At 46.7% G+C, this 16623-nt stretch overlaps 1 protein-coding gene across 11 annotated transcripts in view; it reads left to right on the top strand.

The window, feature by feature from the left end:
• The window catches only part of RBFOX1 (RNA binding fox-1 homolog 1), a 2175109-nt gene that overhangs the window by 214356 nt on the left and 1944130 nt on the right, over window positions 1-16623 (top strand). For all 11 annotated transcript variants that reach the window (XM_027117455.1, XM_027117451.1, XM_027117457.1 and 8 more), the window contains exon 2: window positions 9218-9256. In XM_027117455.1, the coding sequence (XP_026973256.1) occupies window positions 9218-9256 (39 nt within the window). The remainder of the gene's footprint in view (window positions 1-9217; window positions 9257-16623) is intronic.

The raw sequence follows: 16623 nt of genomic DNA, 5'->3' as shown, positions 1-16623 counted from the left end.
CACACACACACACACACACACACACACACACACACACACACACACACGCACACACACACGCACACACACACGCACACACACGGTGACCCACCAGCAAGTCCTCTTGATTCTATCTCCAAAATATTTCTCAAGTCTGTCTCCTTTCCTCCATTCCCTCCACCACCACCTTAATTCACACTTCTATCACCTTTTGCAAAAACCACAGGTGCCTCTCAACGCATTAAGCTATCTCTACTCTTGCTCCATCCAAACTATTGTCCATGTGAGAATTAAAGTGATCCCGTCCCTTCCTGCCGTCATGTTTAGTGACTTTCCATTGCCCTTGGGAAGACTCCAGACTCCCAGCTTGGGCTGGATCCCAAGGCTCCTTTGATACTGTGCCCACCTGTCCCTCCAGCCTTGCCTTATAGCACCTTTTAGCGTGCTCTGTCCCCCTAACTAGGATGCAAGCCCCAGAGTTCAGGAGCTGCTGCTGGCTCACTCTGGATTGCCAGTTCACCAAGCACAGTGCCAGGACAGAGCAGGCCCCAGGAAATAGTGGTGGAGTGAATAAATGAGTGAATGAATGAATGAATGAGATAGCAAGACAGATAATGATTCCTTCCAAGTTGGTGGTTCTCTTATTTGTTCTCTTATTTGCACACAGGGGGGTTTAAAAGTGGGGTGGAACCTTGATCCTGTTCTTCCTGTGTCCACACTATGGCAGACACAGAACTCTCCCTTCGAGAGGGATGCATAGCCCAGCTGTGAACGGTGTGGAGAGATGACAGCCTCCAGCTGTCAATGCCTTGGGCCTGCCTCAGCCCTTGAGCTGCCCTGCTCTTCTCAGGTTGGCGCCGACCAATGACTGCAAGACTGTGGTCCTAGGACCTGACCCTTTCTGCCGGATGCAGGACTCCTCTAATGGGCACTTGGCTCTGGAGTCCCTGGCGAGCGGCCAGGAACTGTCAGGTCTGCATCCCCACTGACAGCTTCCCTTGTCGCATCCTGCCTCCTCCCTTCTCCTTGCACGGCTTGTGTCAGTGTCCCGTGGCTGCTGCAGGAATGATCACGAACTGGCGCTGTAAAACAACAGAAGTTTATCCTATCACAGTTCTGGAGGCTAGAAGTCCAAAATCAAGGGAGCTATGCTCCCTTCAAAGGCTCTAAGAGGGGACCCCACATGCCTCTTCCAGCTTCTGGTGGCTCCAGGCGTTCCTTGGCTTGTGGCTGCATCGCTCCAGTCTCTGCCTCTGTCTTCACATTGCCCTCTTCGCTGTGTCTGTGTGTCTCTTATGTCTCAAATCTTCCTTTTCTCTCTTAAGAACACTGTCTTTGGATTTAGGGATTCCCTCCCTACTCCGCCCCAGTCCAGTGTGACCTCATCTTACCTTGATTATATCTGCAAAGACATTTTCCCAAATAAGGTCACATGCACAGGTTCTGGGGAATTAGGACTTGAACATATTTTGAGGGGGGGGACACTATTTAACTCCCACTCAGGTGTTACTCCCCAGTAAACCTTTTGCATGGCTAACTCCACCTTGACATCTGCTTTCCAGGAGACCCAGTTGACAGACTTTCTTCCCTCATCTGGAGTGTTCTGCTCCTTGCCTGTTATGATATTTCACTTCTGCTTAAATACTTTTTGCCTTCCCAAGTCACTTGGAAGTTCCCTGAGGGCAAGTGTGTGTCCTTCTGGACAATGCCAAGTGTGACCTTTCATTTATGTGAAAGAATCTGGGGACAAGAGAGGTCTTGGAATAAGAATTAGACAAAGCAGGTCTGAATCCTATCTCGCCAACCACAGGGACCCTGGGACCTTTACTTCTCTCTTTTCATGATCTGTGAACCAGACATGATAATAATATCCACCTTTCTTGTGGTCTTTTTGTGAGGATTAAATGTTTTCATTCACATATGATGGGGGGAGTTCGCCACTGTTCTGTCTACACCATTACAACTTCTCTTCCTCACCCTCTATCTTTTTTTTTTTTTTTTGCGGTACGCAGGCCTCTCACTGCTGTGGCCTCTCCCGTTGCGGAGCACAGGCTCCGGACGCGCAGGCTCAGCGGCCATGGCTCACGGGCCCAGCTGCTCCGCGGCATGTGGGATCTTCCCGGACTGGGGCACGAACCTGTGTCCCCTGCATCGGCAGGCGGACTCTCAACCACTGCGCCACCAGGGAAGCCCACCCTCTATCTTTTAAGTGGCCTATAAGTCTCCTTTGAAAAAGGAGGGCACCCGTGAAAAGGGGGCGGGCACATGGAGAGGTTTTGTTGGGGCTCTGCAAAGGCTTGGGGCGTGAGCAGGACTCCTTCTGGACCATCTACAGTCTTTGGGTGGCAGTTTGTGGAAGACTCTTTCCACATGGTGATGGAGCTCCTCATCCTGGGTTATGTGATCTCCCTCAAAGGGCAAGATTATTCTGTAGGCATTGGATTGGCAGCTGCCTTTGGATATCAAAAAAGACTGAACACTGTTTCTTTCTCTTTTCACTCCTGCTAAAGTAATCCTAATCCTCCCAGAGGCAAGGAGGAGGCCTCTGATTGATGGAAAGTCTTGTATAAGGAGGGGCACCAAGGAAAAGTACAAAGATTAACCCAAGTTCTAATCCTGTTGCAGGAGCAAAGTGTGTCACCTGCTTGGGCATTGTGCAGCAGCTATTATGAATATTGTTGCTTGATATCCCAGTGTCATTGTCCTTGTCATCAGGGTGGGGAGTGAGGGACACCCTCAGATGTCAAGGCGGAAATTCTGCTCACGAAACGGATGACGGGGAAGGAGTGTCTGCAGAAATACTCCACTGGGTAGAGGGACGGAGATGCCGCAAGCAAACCGGGTTCTTCCCTGCGGTTTTGCATTCTTGCTGTGCCTTCTAGGAGATTGCAGCCTGGAGAGGAAACAAGAAAGCCGGCCCAGAGTTGACTTCACCCCGTCACGGTCTCCCTGTTTGCAAGGTCATGCGAGCAGAGGACAGATCCATTTTTAAGAGTGATGCGTGGAGTGGCAACGTCTGAGCTTCCAGAGAGTGCAATGGTGTGATGCTAAGAGACACAGGATCCTGCTCTGCACTGTCCTCTGCCCCTCCTTCCTCCTCTCCTTCTTCCCTACTCCTTCCTTCCCCTTAATGCACTCGTGTTCCCAGATGCCGCGAGCAGAAGGGGTGGGTGAGGAGACTAGCCTGCAGGGAGGGAAGGTACCTCATTATTATATTGGACACTGTTCAGAATTAGAGCTTTGGGCCCCACAGCTCCTGCAGCAACCAACCAGGCTCTGGTGAAAGTTTCAGGCGGTTTTCTCTTCCCTTTAAAGCCTGTTGGGACATTTTCAGCAGAGGAGAAAGGGGTAGAGTTCACCTTAATCTTTCTCTGTCCCATATTTCTGCCTTTAAGTGGATCCAAGCCCAAGCCTTGTAATTATCTCAAAAATAGACCTGATAGCCATGGTGCATTCGGTGGGTTTCCTTGGCGATGTCTAATGAAACAGCGCAGTGAGGAGGAGATAGCCTGTTGGTGGGTGGATAGATGGCCCTGCGTCTGTTAATCTCACATTTCATCTCCGTTTAAGCAGTCTCTGAGCTCATTAATTGTCTTTCTGAGTAGGGCCAGGCATTTATCTTTGAGAGCTATCTAGCTTTACTGAGTTCATCCAGGCTAAAGAGAAGGGGAGGGGCAGACTGTAGATGTCCACCTAATTTTACTGAACAAGAAATAGATAGTTAGACAGAGTGACGGCCCTTGATCTGTTTTGCCTGATTGCCTGGCCACCAGAAAAGTGGTACCGGTTGCTTCCCCCACCAGTTGTGGATGAGAGTGCCACCTCCCCATATGCCGTCATGGCACGGAAGATCACCCGTCTCTTTCTGACATAAGGTGGAATTCTGTCAATGCCAACGTCATAGAACAAACATAAAAGAAACTCATAGAGCTGCCTAATGCACACAGAGTACCTGTCTGTTTTAAACAAGCCAGATACGCAATCATTCAAATTTTATGAGAAGGATAAAGTAAAATGACTCTTTATACGCTGCCACGATATTTTTTTAACCATCAGATCCCTCTGATGCATTTAAAATAGATTCTGAATGTTGATGAATAGGGGAATAATTAAATAAAATATGGTTCATCCGTAGTATGGAATTCTGTGCAGCTGTTAAAAAAGGAAGTGATGGCTCCACGCCAGGGGTTCTCAACTGGTGGTCCCCTTGGGGGACCCTTGGCCGTGTCTGTAGACATTTTTTGTTGTCACGATTGGGGGAGAGGATATAGTCCTGGCATTTAGTGGGTAGAGGCCAGGGATGTTGCTAAACATCCCACAATGCACATGACAGCCCCTCACAACAAAGAATTATCCAGGCCAAATTTTCAACAGTGCTGGAATTGAGAAACTCAATTCTACATGAATTATATGGAAAAGATTTTCATACTCTATTGTTAAGTTTATAAAAAGCAAGTGTTCAGATCAATATCTACAGCTGCAATCCATTTTTTAAAATTAAGAAGTATATATTATGTGTATCTGCATATGTATATATAGGCAGATATGTTTGAACATGTTTAGGAAAAAACCCAGGAGAATACATGTCTAATTTGTGTTGTTTTTTGAGGGGTGAGTTTGGTGAATAGTAGGGGCTTTCTTCATTTATAATTCAGAAAAGAGTGGTGAGGAAAATAGTATGGATCCTGATTTGTATGGATTCAATGGAGACCCTACCTTTCCAGTATCACACATACTGCAAAGTGGATTTTCACAGGGCAGCACATACATTGCTTTTCAAGGGACTGTTATATGAGGCTCTCTAGATGAATGCTGTGAATGAGATTTTTATAGGAGACTCTTTCTTTTCATTGCCCAGTGTCTGCCATTAGTTACAGCTGTGCCTGGCAATACTAGGTCTCGATTTCTTAAACAAACAAAATAAAATGAAACTCTGAATATGGGGGAATAAACAGATCCTAGTGCATAAAAATTCTTTAAAAGCACATCATGGCACACTAAGATGACCAACACTCAGAAAAATAACAGCCATGGAATATTCGTTTTGACCAAATTGTCCTGCTGGTCCCTTTGCTTTCAGCCACATTGTTTTCAGTAGCACAAAGAGACTTATCCAGAAGCCTTTGAAGCATCTATTATTATGCAGTTATTATGCAGTAACCAGACCAGGGGGGAGAGTGCAGTGCAAGAGGCACAGCTGCCGTGGATCAAGAGGGTTGGAGCATGGGGATGAGTGAGAGGAGGCACCTAGGCTTCAGGCTCAGGGGGCTGGCAGAACTGGGACGCACTTCTCCAACCCAGAGGATGAGGGGGCACAACTGGTGGAAAGAGGAGGGCGTGGCTTGGACCATGTGATGTTGAAATGTCAGTGGGACACGCATGTGGAGAGAGCGAGAGGACAGTCAGTTTGTTGGGTCTGGAGCTCAGGATGGCAGCCAGGACCAGACACACACATACGGGGGTCCTAGAGGAGGTAGGGATTGAGGTCTGGATGGGACAGGAAATGGTTCCAAGGGAGGGGGAGTAATGTGCATGCAGAGGCGGATTCCTAGAGGATGGTGGTGTTCCCGGAATAGGCATAGGAAACGGAGCCCAAAGGATGAAGGGCTTTGGGAAAAGATGTCAGAGAGGGGACAGACAGACTCACTGCAGAGGGTTCCAGGCAAGATGAGAAGGGACAAGGGTCCTGGGCTGTGCAATAAAGCTGTCCGGGTAAGGGGGAGTGGGCGCTGAGGAGTAAATGAGAAGGCGGAGGGCCCTCATATGCTCTTCCTTGGAGCTGTAGCCTTACTTGGATTTGTGATTCCCTAATTCCTGTCTGCTTCTCCTCCAGACTGTAAGTACCCTTACATGGGATGGGGACCATGTCCATTTGTTCTTCTCACTGTGTCTTCAATGTTGAGCACAGTTCTGGAGGGTGGACATAAAGAAGCAAAGAGAACTGAACTTTTACAGTTACTAAAGGAGGTGAAGGAGCAAGGAAGAGGGGGGCTCAGAGAAGGAGCTGGCGTAGAAGGAGGGTTTGGAGATAAGGGGAGGGATGCTGGACAGAGGAAAGACTGGGGGAGGCACAGGGCTCGGTTCTGAGACCCCAGGAGAAAGATCTATGTTGGTCCACCCCCTTGTATGCAGACCCTGGGCTCCACCTTGCCCCCCCCCCCCACCTTTCAGCCTGTGCCTCCCTTGTAAGCTGAGGTCAGAGACCCACCTGAGCCTGCCCCGTGGACCAGGCACTGATGGGGGAGGAGAAGATGGGTGCTCTACCCTGCCCATGCCTTTCAACACAGGCAGGCAGGACAAGCCCTCTTGTTTACACTTTGCAAACAGGAGAGAAACGCCACAGGCGTGCCTGGTCTAACAGCATTTGGGAGGTGGTAGGAGAAGCAGCTTAACATTTATTCCACGAGTTACCTGTTTCCAAATTGTGGCCCTAGCTCTGTCATGTCCCCGAAGATTTCTCTTTATGTGGACGGTCTGTGCTGGCTGGTCCTAGCCCACGTTCATTGTTAATCTGTGGGGCGTGGACTTGACCAACAGTGGTAATAAACATACTAATAATGGTTCTAGGTATTTTCGCCCGAAAGCTTCTGTGCTGTAAACATCTTTGCTGCAAACATTTTCACCCCATAACTAATTGGCCCTAAGGCAATTTTGCTGTAAAAGATAAAATAACTGGCGAACAGTTGGCTTCGTTTCCTCACTGACGCAGGACTCCCAGTTTTATATTCCATCCATCTTCGCCCTTGTGATGGTCTAAACAGTGATGAGTAGATGTGGTCGTCTTAAAGCAGTGGATGATAACAACTACTCTATCGATGTAGTTGATAGAAAACACGGTGATAAAACTTAACTGGAAGTGTGAAATTGAGAGTGCAAAGCCAAATCACATATTATACTAGAAAACGATAGCATCAGTTTGCAAATCCTTAGGTGATTTGAAGGCGCTAAGTTGAACCCATGTTTCCAACAGAACTTTGGAACATTCACCAATGGCCATGTGACCATCTGCCAAGAAGCAGCAGCAGTGATACAGAGCTCAGCTACAAACATGCATCCTGGTGTTTGAGATGGATCCTTGTCAGTTATTTGCACAGTATTGCTGTGAATCTACATGCATTTTATTTCATTTTTATTTTTTAGATTAATTTTTTGGAGTATAGTTGGTTTACGATGTTGTGTTAGTTTCTGCCGTACAGCAAAGTGAATCAGTTACACATATACATATATCCATTCTTCTTAAGATTCTTTTCCCATATAGGTCATTACAGAGTATTGAGTAGAGTTCCCTGTGCTATACAGCAGGTTCTTATTAGTTATCTATTTTATATACAGTAGTGTGTATATATCAATCCCAATCTCCCATTTTATTCCTCCCCTCCCTTTTCCCCCTCGGTAACCATAAGTTTGTTTTCTACATCTGTGACTCTTTCTGTTTTGTAAATAAGTTCATTTGTACCAGTTTTTTTAGATTCCACATATAAGTGATATCATGTGATATTTGTCTTTCTCTGACTTACTTCACTCAGTATGAGAATCTCTAGGTCCATCCATCTTGCTGCAAATGGCATTATTTCATTCTTTTTTATGGCGGAGTAATATTCCAATTGTATAATATTTGCACGCATTTTAAATGTGTGCAAATATTTTGTATTTTACAATAAAGTCTTAAATTTTGTTATTCATTTTCATTATGTCCTTTTTAACATCCCTCTTTACTTTTTTGTTATTTTATCTTTTACAGTAAAATTACCCTACAGCCAATTAGTTTTGCAGCAAAAATATTTGTGGAGAAAATGTTTATGGCAAAAAGGCTTGTGGCAAAGATGCTTTGGGCAAAGATGCTGGTCTAGGCTATTAACAGCTCTTGACACTGGGGCCTTTGCTGAGTGGTGGCCGTGAACCAGGTGTGTGGTATCTCATTTAATCCCCACGACCACCCGGTGAAGTAGGAGGGGAGCCTGGAGCTCAGCCTGGGATGGATGGGCGGTAACGGTGGAACGTTGTCTTCTCAGGTGGCCTGGTCTCCTGGGCCCAAGACCTTGGGCAGCAAAGCAGAGCAACGTCCCATCTCTTTGTCTTTAAGGTACTGGCTTGGTTAAGCTCCCCGCAGCTTGTTGGGCCTGGAGCCCTGGCTGGGACTAGCGAGTTCCAGGGTATTTTCTTTGGTTCAGCAGAGTCCAGGAAAGGGGTTCTCTTGTTTCTCTGCCTTGGAGTCCGAGGTGCTGTGGGAGGCCACAGGCATGTGATGAAGGGGCTCAATCTGAGCTTTGGGCAAGGAAAAGGGGAGCTTGTGGTGTCTTCTCTCCCTTTGGGTGGGAAACCATCTCGACCAATAGGAAATATGGTGGAAGTGCGAACAGAGGATGGAGAGAGAGAGGAAGGAAGAGAAGGTTTACTTGGCTTGGATAGTGATGTCCCAGGCCCGGGGGCCACCTGGCCCTGGGATTTGCATTTTACAAAGTGTCTGTGCAACTCATCTTTTCCCTTTTGTCTCAGCCGGGGCCCTTCCCGTGCTGGGAGCTGGCTCGGCATTCTGAGAACAAGTGGAGCATGTGCGTGGGTCAGTCCACAGCGTGGGGGCTCTTTGGGCCTACTGAGTAGGGTGTGGCTTTTGGTTCTGTGAAAGTGTGCTTAAAATCTTCTGGTGGCTTCTGAACTTGCTTAGAGAAAACCCAAATTCCATATGTTGACCTTCAAGGCTAGTCATGATCTGGCCCTTGCTTGCCTCCCTGATGTCTGACTATCCCGATACTCCAAACTTCCTGCTTCCTGGCCCTTGTCCACTCGTGCCTGCCCCAGGGCCTTTGTAACTGCTGTTTCTACACTGAAAATACCTACTCCAGATATGTCTGGCTCTTTCTTGTCATTCAACTCTCAACCCTCCCCAACATAAAGTAGCACCTGTCATTCTCCATCCCACAACCCATTTTGTTATCATCATTGGACTTATCACTATCTGACATTATCTTCATTTATGGTTATTTATTATCTTATTTGCCACGTCCTTCCTCCTCTCTCCCACCCAGTGGCAGGGACTTGTCGTCTGTTTATTGCTAGAAACACAGAGCCTACAATAGCACCTCGCTTGTGTTAGGCACCCCATCAACATTTTCGGAATAAATGAATCAAATATTTCTTTCCAAGGAGCATAGTTATTTTGTCTAAGAGAAAAACAAAGGAAAAACAATTGTTTCAATGCGAAACTCAACATTTCTTGTCTTTGTATTTTTTTATGCAGGATCTACTGTCCCTGCCATACAGCCTGGTCGAGGGTGAGGTAAGTACTCATTTTGTCCTGATTTAGGATTTTTGTTAAGTCTGATGGAAATGAAGGAGGTAAAAAAGTCTCATTCTCCCTATTACTGTGCAAACCCAGCCCAGCCATGCAGTGGGCATGCTAAGGAGAAGGGTGGGAATTGCCAGCGCTCATAGCCTATAGTTTTCTTAACCTCCCCTCCCAGTTGGAGGGGCTCCTGGACATAACTGGCACAAACCTGTTACCAGGCATGGCCGTCCAATCCCATGCCCAAGGCAGACATCTGTAATCAACCATAGCACAATTCAACCCTTACAGAGAACAGTTATTACTGATTGACCAGGGAAAGCTGGTGAGATGAAACTTACTCACACTTTTGATGTATGAGCTCTAGATGGGTGATTAGGTGGCTTCTCATTAGGAATGATGAGAGTGGTTGTGAGGATGGGAATCAAGCCCTTCCCTCTATTTCATCATTCTTCTGAAGGCAAATAAAGGAAGCCCACATCTTCTGGCATCATGCCACATTTTTATTAGCATTGGAGCCACCAGAGTTTGGCCATGTAAGAATATAATTGAACCAAATGGATCTATACCTTGGGGCAAAACATTTTTTTTTTATTGATTCCAACTCTACATTATTATTGTTGCTTAATGAGGAACTAATGTAATTTCTAATGAAGCCGTATGGCCCTCAGATAGACAAAGTAAGGTTTTATTTCCCTTGTGATGCTGTATGCTCTCTTCAATTAAAACCGGGAAGGAAAATTAATACAAATGTAAGAATTTTTTTTTTTCTAAGATTAGTGTCAAGATGGCAGCTTTTTATTAAACACGTAAATTTCCTGTGTGATGGGATTGGAGAGACATGTGGCTGGCCCTTGAGTGGACTGGAGATGTTTAAGTGGTGAAGGAGGCTTCACGGAGAGTCTGAATCTGTGGTCTCTGTCATTTGAGGGGTGATTAGAGTGGGCTCTGTGCTCCACGGCCCCCTCCCCTCCTCCCAGCGTTCTGTCCCCTGGAGCCGCACTCCCCAGGCTCCTGCTGTTGGCTGCCAGTTATTGGTAGAAGAATTTGAGGAACTGTGGGGTTTTTTGGGAAGTAATTTATTGATGTGAAATTCATATAACATAATAGTAGCCGTTTTAAAGTGAACAATTTAGTGGCATTTGGTATATTCACAGTGTTGTGCACCCACTGCCTCTAAACATGTTCATCACCCCAAAAGGTAACCCCATTAGCACTCACTTCCCACTCCCCCTCCTCCCAGCCCTAAGCAACCACTAATGTGCTTTCTCTCTCTCTGGATTTGCCTGTTCTGGACACTTCATATAAATGGAACCAACAATGTGTGGCCACTTGTGACTGGTTTCTTTCACTGAGCATAATGTTTATGAGATTCATCTACTTGGTAGCTGTGTCAGTACTTCACTCCTTTTTTAAAAAAATTATTATTTATTTTATTTATTTTTGGCTGCATTGGGTCTTAGTTGTGGCATGCAAGATCTTTCGTTGCGGCATGTGGGCTTCTCTCTAGTTGTGGCTTGCAGCCTCCAGGGCATGTGGGCCCTGTAGTTTGCGGCACGTGGGCTCTCTAGTTGAGGCTCGTGAGCTCAGTAGCTGTGGCAGGCGGGCTTAGTTGCCCTGCGGCATGTGGGATCTTCGTTCCCTGACCAGCGATCGAACCCACGTCGCCTGCATTGTAAGGCGGATTCTTTACCACTGGACCACCAAGGAAGTCCCTTCACTCCTTTTATGGATGATTAATATTCCATTGTATGGATGGACCCCATTTGTCTATCCATTTGTCTGTTGGTGGATATTTGGGTTGTTTCTACCTTTTGGCTATGGTGAATAGTGCTGATTTGAATATGTGTGTACAAGTATTTGTTTGAACATCTGTTTTCACTTCTTTTGGGTGTATACCTAGCAGTGGATTTGCAGGGTCATATAGTAATTCTGTGTTTAACTTTTTGAAGAACTGCAAAACTTTCCCATCTATAACAAGAGGAAAAGGAGTCTCGGCAAGGTTTCTGGTGTCTGCTGGGATTTGAAGCCTGGCAGGCTGGCTCCAGGGCCTGTGTTTCCAACCACCATGCTTTCCTGCATTTGGGCGTGTCAGCCCCATTTAGCACGTCCTATTCTGTGCACTGCCCTGGGGAAAGCAGCAGTGCAGGGAAAGTAGAGGGCAGGTAGGCTCCTCTCACCTCGAGGGACCAAATGTATCATTCCTGGCCAGTCTCCCTCATTCCATGTGGCGTCTTGACCTTTAAACTCTGAAGAGTCTGTGCAGTTGCTGGACCAGTTGATTGAGTAGTCACTTGATTTGCTGATAGGTTGTTTGAACTGGTTACTCAATCTCTTTCTCTTTTTCTCAGGGCTGTCGAAGTCAACTTGACAAAGTAATAACAATTCATTGGGTATCAGCTGTAAGCTGTGTGACAATACTTGAATTAGTCTCAATCTCCACAGCACATAGGCAGACTAGGTCTCATTATCCCTCTTTTCCTACCAGGGTTTGTGGGTAGAAGCCCAGAGAGGTGAAGTAACTTGCCCATAGTCACACAGCTTGTAAGCAGCAGAGCTGAAATTTGAACCCGGGTCTATACATCTCTGCAGCCTGGATTCTCCCTGCTGTGTCTGCAGGCTTCTCCAGACTCCCTCAGCCATCAACATTTTCCACACTAGTGTGGTGATTTTTTAAAAAACCCATTACAGTTTGGGCTTTCCTGGACCTACACAGTCCCTAGAACATCTTGAGATGCTGGGAACTTCTCAGTCGGTTGTGAGAAAATGAGAATTCCTTTTGGGGGAATGACATTCCACTCTTCTCTCCTCCTAGTAAAACCATTAGGAGACATATTGCAAAACGTGATCTGGCATCTACGGTCAAGGTGATTGTTTTTTTAACTGACTTTGTATCCTGCGTTCTCAATACTTTGGCAGTAACTGGGATGAGGTCTGAATTTGTTGTGTGGAGTTGTTCATCTTTCTACCCCCAGTAGGATGCTGCACAAAACGGCACAGGGAGGCTCTAGGTTCCTAGCATTGCTGGCAGCCCAGGAAGCTGGAGATGGGATGCTTCTCAGGTGAGAGGGAGAAGAGGGTGATACAGGTGACATGGGCAGGTAGGTCCTGTCCCCAGGGAGTCCCTGGCTCCCCAGGCACCAAGCAGTTAAATGCTCTGCCTGGAAAGTAACTTCCCCTAGGCTTCCTCTCCTGAGCATGATAAAGCACAAAGGGGAGCTGGGGCATATTTACACTGCTCCTTGCACAGGTTTCAATGGCAGTAATTCTCTGACCTTTTAAAATGGATAAATCTCCTTGGCAGTGGCATATTTCTCAAGCTTAGCTCAGAGTGGGGGCCGAGGAACTGGGAGACATGGCCAGGCCAAGGAGAAGATTGATTAGCCCCAAGGGGGTCTGTTCTGGAAACCTGCCACGCCCATGGCTGCACTCACGGTTTGGGTAGAAAAAAGTGTGTTTTTGGCCGGAGTGTGAGTCCTTGCATCACCTCCCAGATGGATGAAGGCAGGCAGGCTGTTTTTCAGATCGCAGTGGATTTATTCCTTTGATCACCTGCCTTCGTCTGCCTCCTCTGTGCGTTCTGGTGGATGCTCTGCTCTCGTGTCTCTGTTGTTCTCCGTCACAGGGAACACTGGGCGAGAATCCTATTATCACGGGTTCTTTAACTCCCTTGCAGCATCACCAGGGAGCATAATAACCTCTGTGGTTGGCAGTTCCCTTCCTTCTATCCTCTTTTCCTTCCTCCTCCCTCCAGAGCTTCTGACCAAGAGGTGTGGGAGAACCCGGAGAGAAGGGTCTGGCGTTTCTCAGATCTACTGTGTGCTAGGTGGACTCCCACAAGAAAGGTCATTAGTAAACCCATTTGCAGGTGGGGAGCCTCACACCCAGAGAGGCAAATAACTGTTCCAGGTCACCTAGCTCCCTGGAGGAGGACAAGGATTAGAATTTGGGTCCGACTGACTATGGTATTTGTTCTTTCTGATGCTGCCTTGAGGACAGGAAGAGGTGGTGTGGACGTTCCAGCAAGTCTCTTTCCCAACGTCCAGGCTCCTCACTTACTTCTCAGGGTGGTGCCTATGCTCCCATCTCACCTCCTTCCATCCGCTGTTTGTAAATTCACGGCACCCTCCCTGTTTGAGAGGCTGGGACTGGCTTCCCAGCGATCATTTCCTAACAGAAGGAATGCTCTTTCCAGCTAAGCAAGTGTCGGTTCATAATTACCAGTGTAATTAGAGCAGGATTTACCATCTGAGCCTCTGTGGATGCTGCAAGGCTGCCGGCCTAGGTAGCTCTGGCTTAGAAGGGTGTCTGGTTCCCCAGGGAACCCAAGGTATCTTCTGGGCCCGGCAGAACCATATGGAACTATCCGCTCAAAGTACCCAGGCAGATCCAGAGGCTTCCCGTGGTTCTAAGAATAATGCCCAGACACCCTGACATGAGCTGGCTCCCAGGCACCTTTCTGACCTTGGAGGCTCTCAGATCCAATGCCGTCTTCTTTCAGGAGCCTCTGATGACTGGCCAAAGAATCAGCGTCTCTCCTGCCCCACACAGGTTCTTTTCTATTGCTCTGTTTTATCTTCTTCATGGCATTTAGCACTATCCGGAATCATATCCTTTTCCTGTGCTCATGTTTATTTACTCGACTCTCTCTTACTAAAATATAAGCTCTTCAAGAACCACATCTTGCTCACTTGTCTTCACATGTCTTGTTGAATGAAAACCTGAGACCTTTGCTGACACATTATTACTCCTGTTACACTGTCACACCCCATTGTTTATGATCATGCCTCTGTTTTTAATAACTTTGTCCACTTACCTCTTTTCTTTGTGCTTGGAGGAGGTCTGTAAAATTCCTAATAGCAAGCACCTTATTTTTTTATTTCATTGGATCCCCAGCACCTTGTATAGTACCTGGTAGGGAGTAGATTCTCAATGCACTTTGGATGGGTGGGTCAGTGGATGGATGGGTGGGCAGTTGGGTGGATGGATGGGTGGTTGGTTAGGTGGATAGATCAGTGGATGGATGGGTGGGTAAATGGGTAGTAGGGTGGGTGGTTGGGTGGGTAGGTGGATGGATGGATGGGTGGGTGGATGGTTGGGTGGGTGGGTGGGTGGGTGAATGGATCGATAAATAGGCAAGTCTGGCTAAATTTTCCTGAAATACCCTTTGGACACTTGTAAAGTTGTGCTCTCTATCTGACAAACCTTATTAATTTTATGATAAGGGCCTTGGGTCCTTTTTTAATCTGAGATGGGTTGGTTAGGGTCTCCCAGAGCTACTATATTTCTGTTCGTTTCTCTTGGTACTGGCCACAGTTTGTGTTTTATATATTTTGAGTCCCTGTTCTTTGACTCACAAGGGGGATTTACTGACTAGTACTGGTTATGAAGCTTTTATTAATATACAATGACTATCTTGACCTTGGGTAATGCTTTCTGCCTTGGGTTTTTCTAAAATCAGTGTTCCTTTCCATCTGTCTTTGGTTCCCATGGGCCAGAGCACATGCTTTCATTGTTACTCTTTTAAAATTTCCTCTTGGAAATGCAGGTATCTCTTGGAAGTAGCCTATAGATGGATCTTGTTTATTCACCCTGTCTGTAGCCTTTTAATTGAGGAGTTCAGCATCAGTATATTTGCCAATATATATGTCTGATCACCTGTCATTTAAAAAGTTATTCCTTAAAAGAACTTTTCTTGCTGTTTCATTTATTTTCTCTCTTCTTGGTGTTGCAGATTCTGTTTGATTTGCTTTTATCTTACCTGCTGATTTGGAAGGTAGGCATTCTACATGTGGTTTGCCTTTCACTTCTTTGAAAAGGATGCTGTAACCCTTGTTTCTCTAATAGTCAGTCAGGAATGAAATGGCATCTTTGAACTCCATCCAGGCAAGATGAGGACATTTAGCTCACCTGCACTTTGCATTTCTCTGCACCCTCTTCTGTGTTCCCAGGAATTGTCACTATAATTGAGACTTCAGAGCCAGCTTAACGCCCATAAGTTGTAATTTTGACATTGTCGTAGTAATAGATAATGCTGGTGGAGGGGTTAATACGTAAGAGGCACTGTGCTAAGCACCAGATATAGAATTTCTCACCTAATCTTCTCAACAACGCAGTGAGGAGCTGTCCTTTGCCTCCACTTTTAGACAGTGAAAGTGAGTCTTTGGTGTTTCGTAACTCGCCAGAGGTCACACATTTGAGTGGGTGGCAGAGCCATTAGTACTGGCTCTGGCTCTGGCTCTGGCTCTTAACCATGCCTGTCTTGCTCACTGTCAGGGATGACTGCTGCCGGCTGTATGTGGCTTTGGCAATGTATTTATACCCAGCAGCTCCTTGGGGCTCTTACCTGCTCTGTTTCCACCCACAGTGCCCCTTCTCGAACTAGACTTACGATATCGACCCCCAACTTCCAGACCAGCAACACCCACATTTTCATGTGTTGAGGAAGCCCCTGGGGGATCTGGTTAAGATGTAGAACCTGATTCAGTAAGTCTGGAGTGAGGCCTGAGATCCTGCATTTCTTATAAGCTCCAAGGCGATGCTGCTGCTGCGGGTCCAAGCACCTGCCTGTGACAGCGAGCTTCTGGGTCAATCCAGAATCTCGAATCTCAATTCTGCCTGCTTAATTGGCTTTGTTTTTATTGGTGCTCTAGCTCATTACTCTTTAATGCAGTGGTTAAGCAAATGGCCCCTGAAGACAACTGCCTTGACTCAAATCCCAGCCCAGCTGCTGACTCACTGGGATAACAGTGCCCACATCACTGGGTTGTTGTGGGGTTTAAGCAAAGCAAGATAAATGAAGTGTTTGGAACGGTGTCTGGCACATGGTGAGGGCAAGGTACACGCTTGGTATTATTACTTGCTCCGTCGAAGGCCTTCAGTCTATCACAATACAAACCTTTCGCTACCTCCCTCCTCTCTTCCTCCTCCCCACTCCCACAGCTCCTTTCCCAGACTATGGGATTTGTGCAGACCCTGTCCATAACCTCCAGATTCTTCCTGTTTTCTCTACATGAATCATTTCAAGATGGCTGGAGGCTCACCTCTTCCATGCAGCCCTCCTGGTTAATCTTTCTCAGTCCAGTCCTCCCAGGTAGTCTTATGAAAATGTCTTCCTCTCCATCTAGCCGCAAGAATTCATATTGAACTCTTTGTAATGGATGTTTTCGTGGATATGGATTTGGAAAATATACTTTGACAAGCTAATTTAGAGTGGGGGGCAAGACCCCTGGGGGTGATCTAAGTAAGAACAGAGCACTACTATTCTTCCTGAGTGAGCTGTATAAGCTTAGCTTCAGAAGGGAATTGGTTAGGATAATAGAGGCTTAGAGACCGCTGGGCGGGAAGAGCAATGGAAGAAG

This window comes from Aethalodelphis obliquidens, unplaced genomic scaffold (assembly GCF_003676395.1).
Source record: "Aethalodelphis obliquidens isolate GAN/ISIS:26980383/991018 unplaced genomic scaffold, ASM367639v1 scaffold18, whole genome shotgun sequence".
Lineage (NCBI taxonomy): Eukaryota > Metazoa > Chordata > Mammalia > Artiodactyla > Delphinidae > Aethalodelphis > Aethalodelphis obliquidens.
The sequence above is the reverse complement of the archived record's forward strand: the minus strand, read 5'-3'. Positions and strand labels throughout refer to the sequence as shown.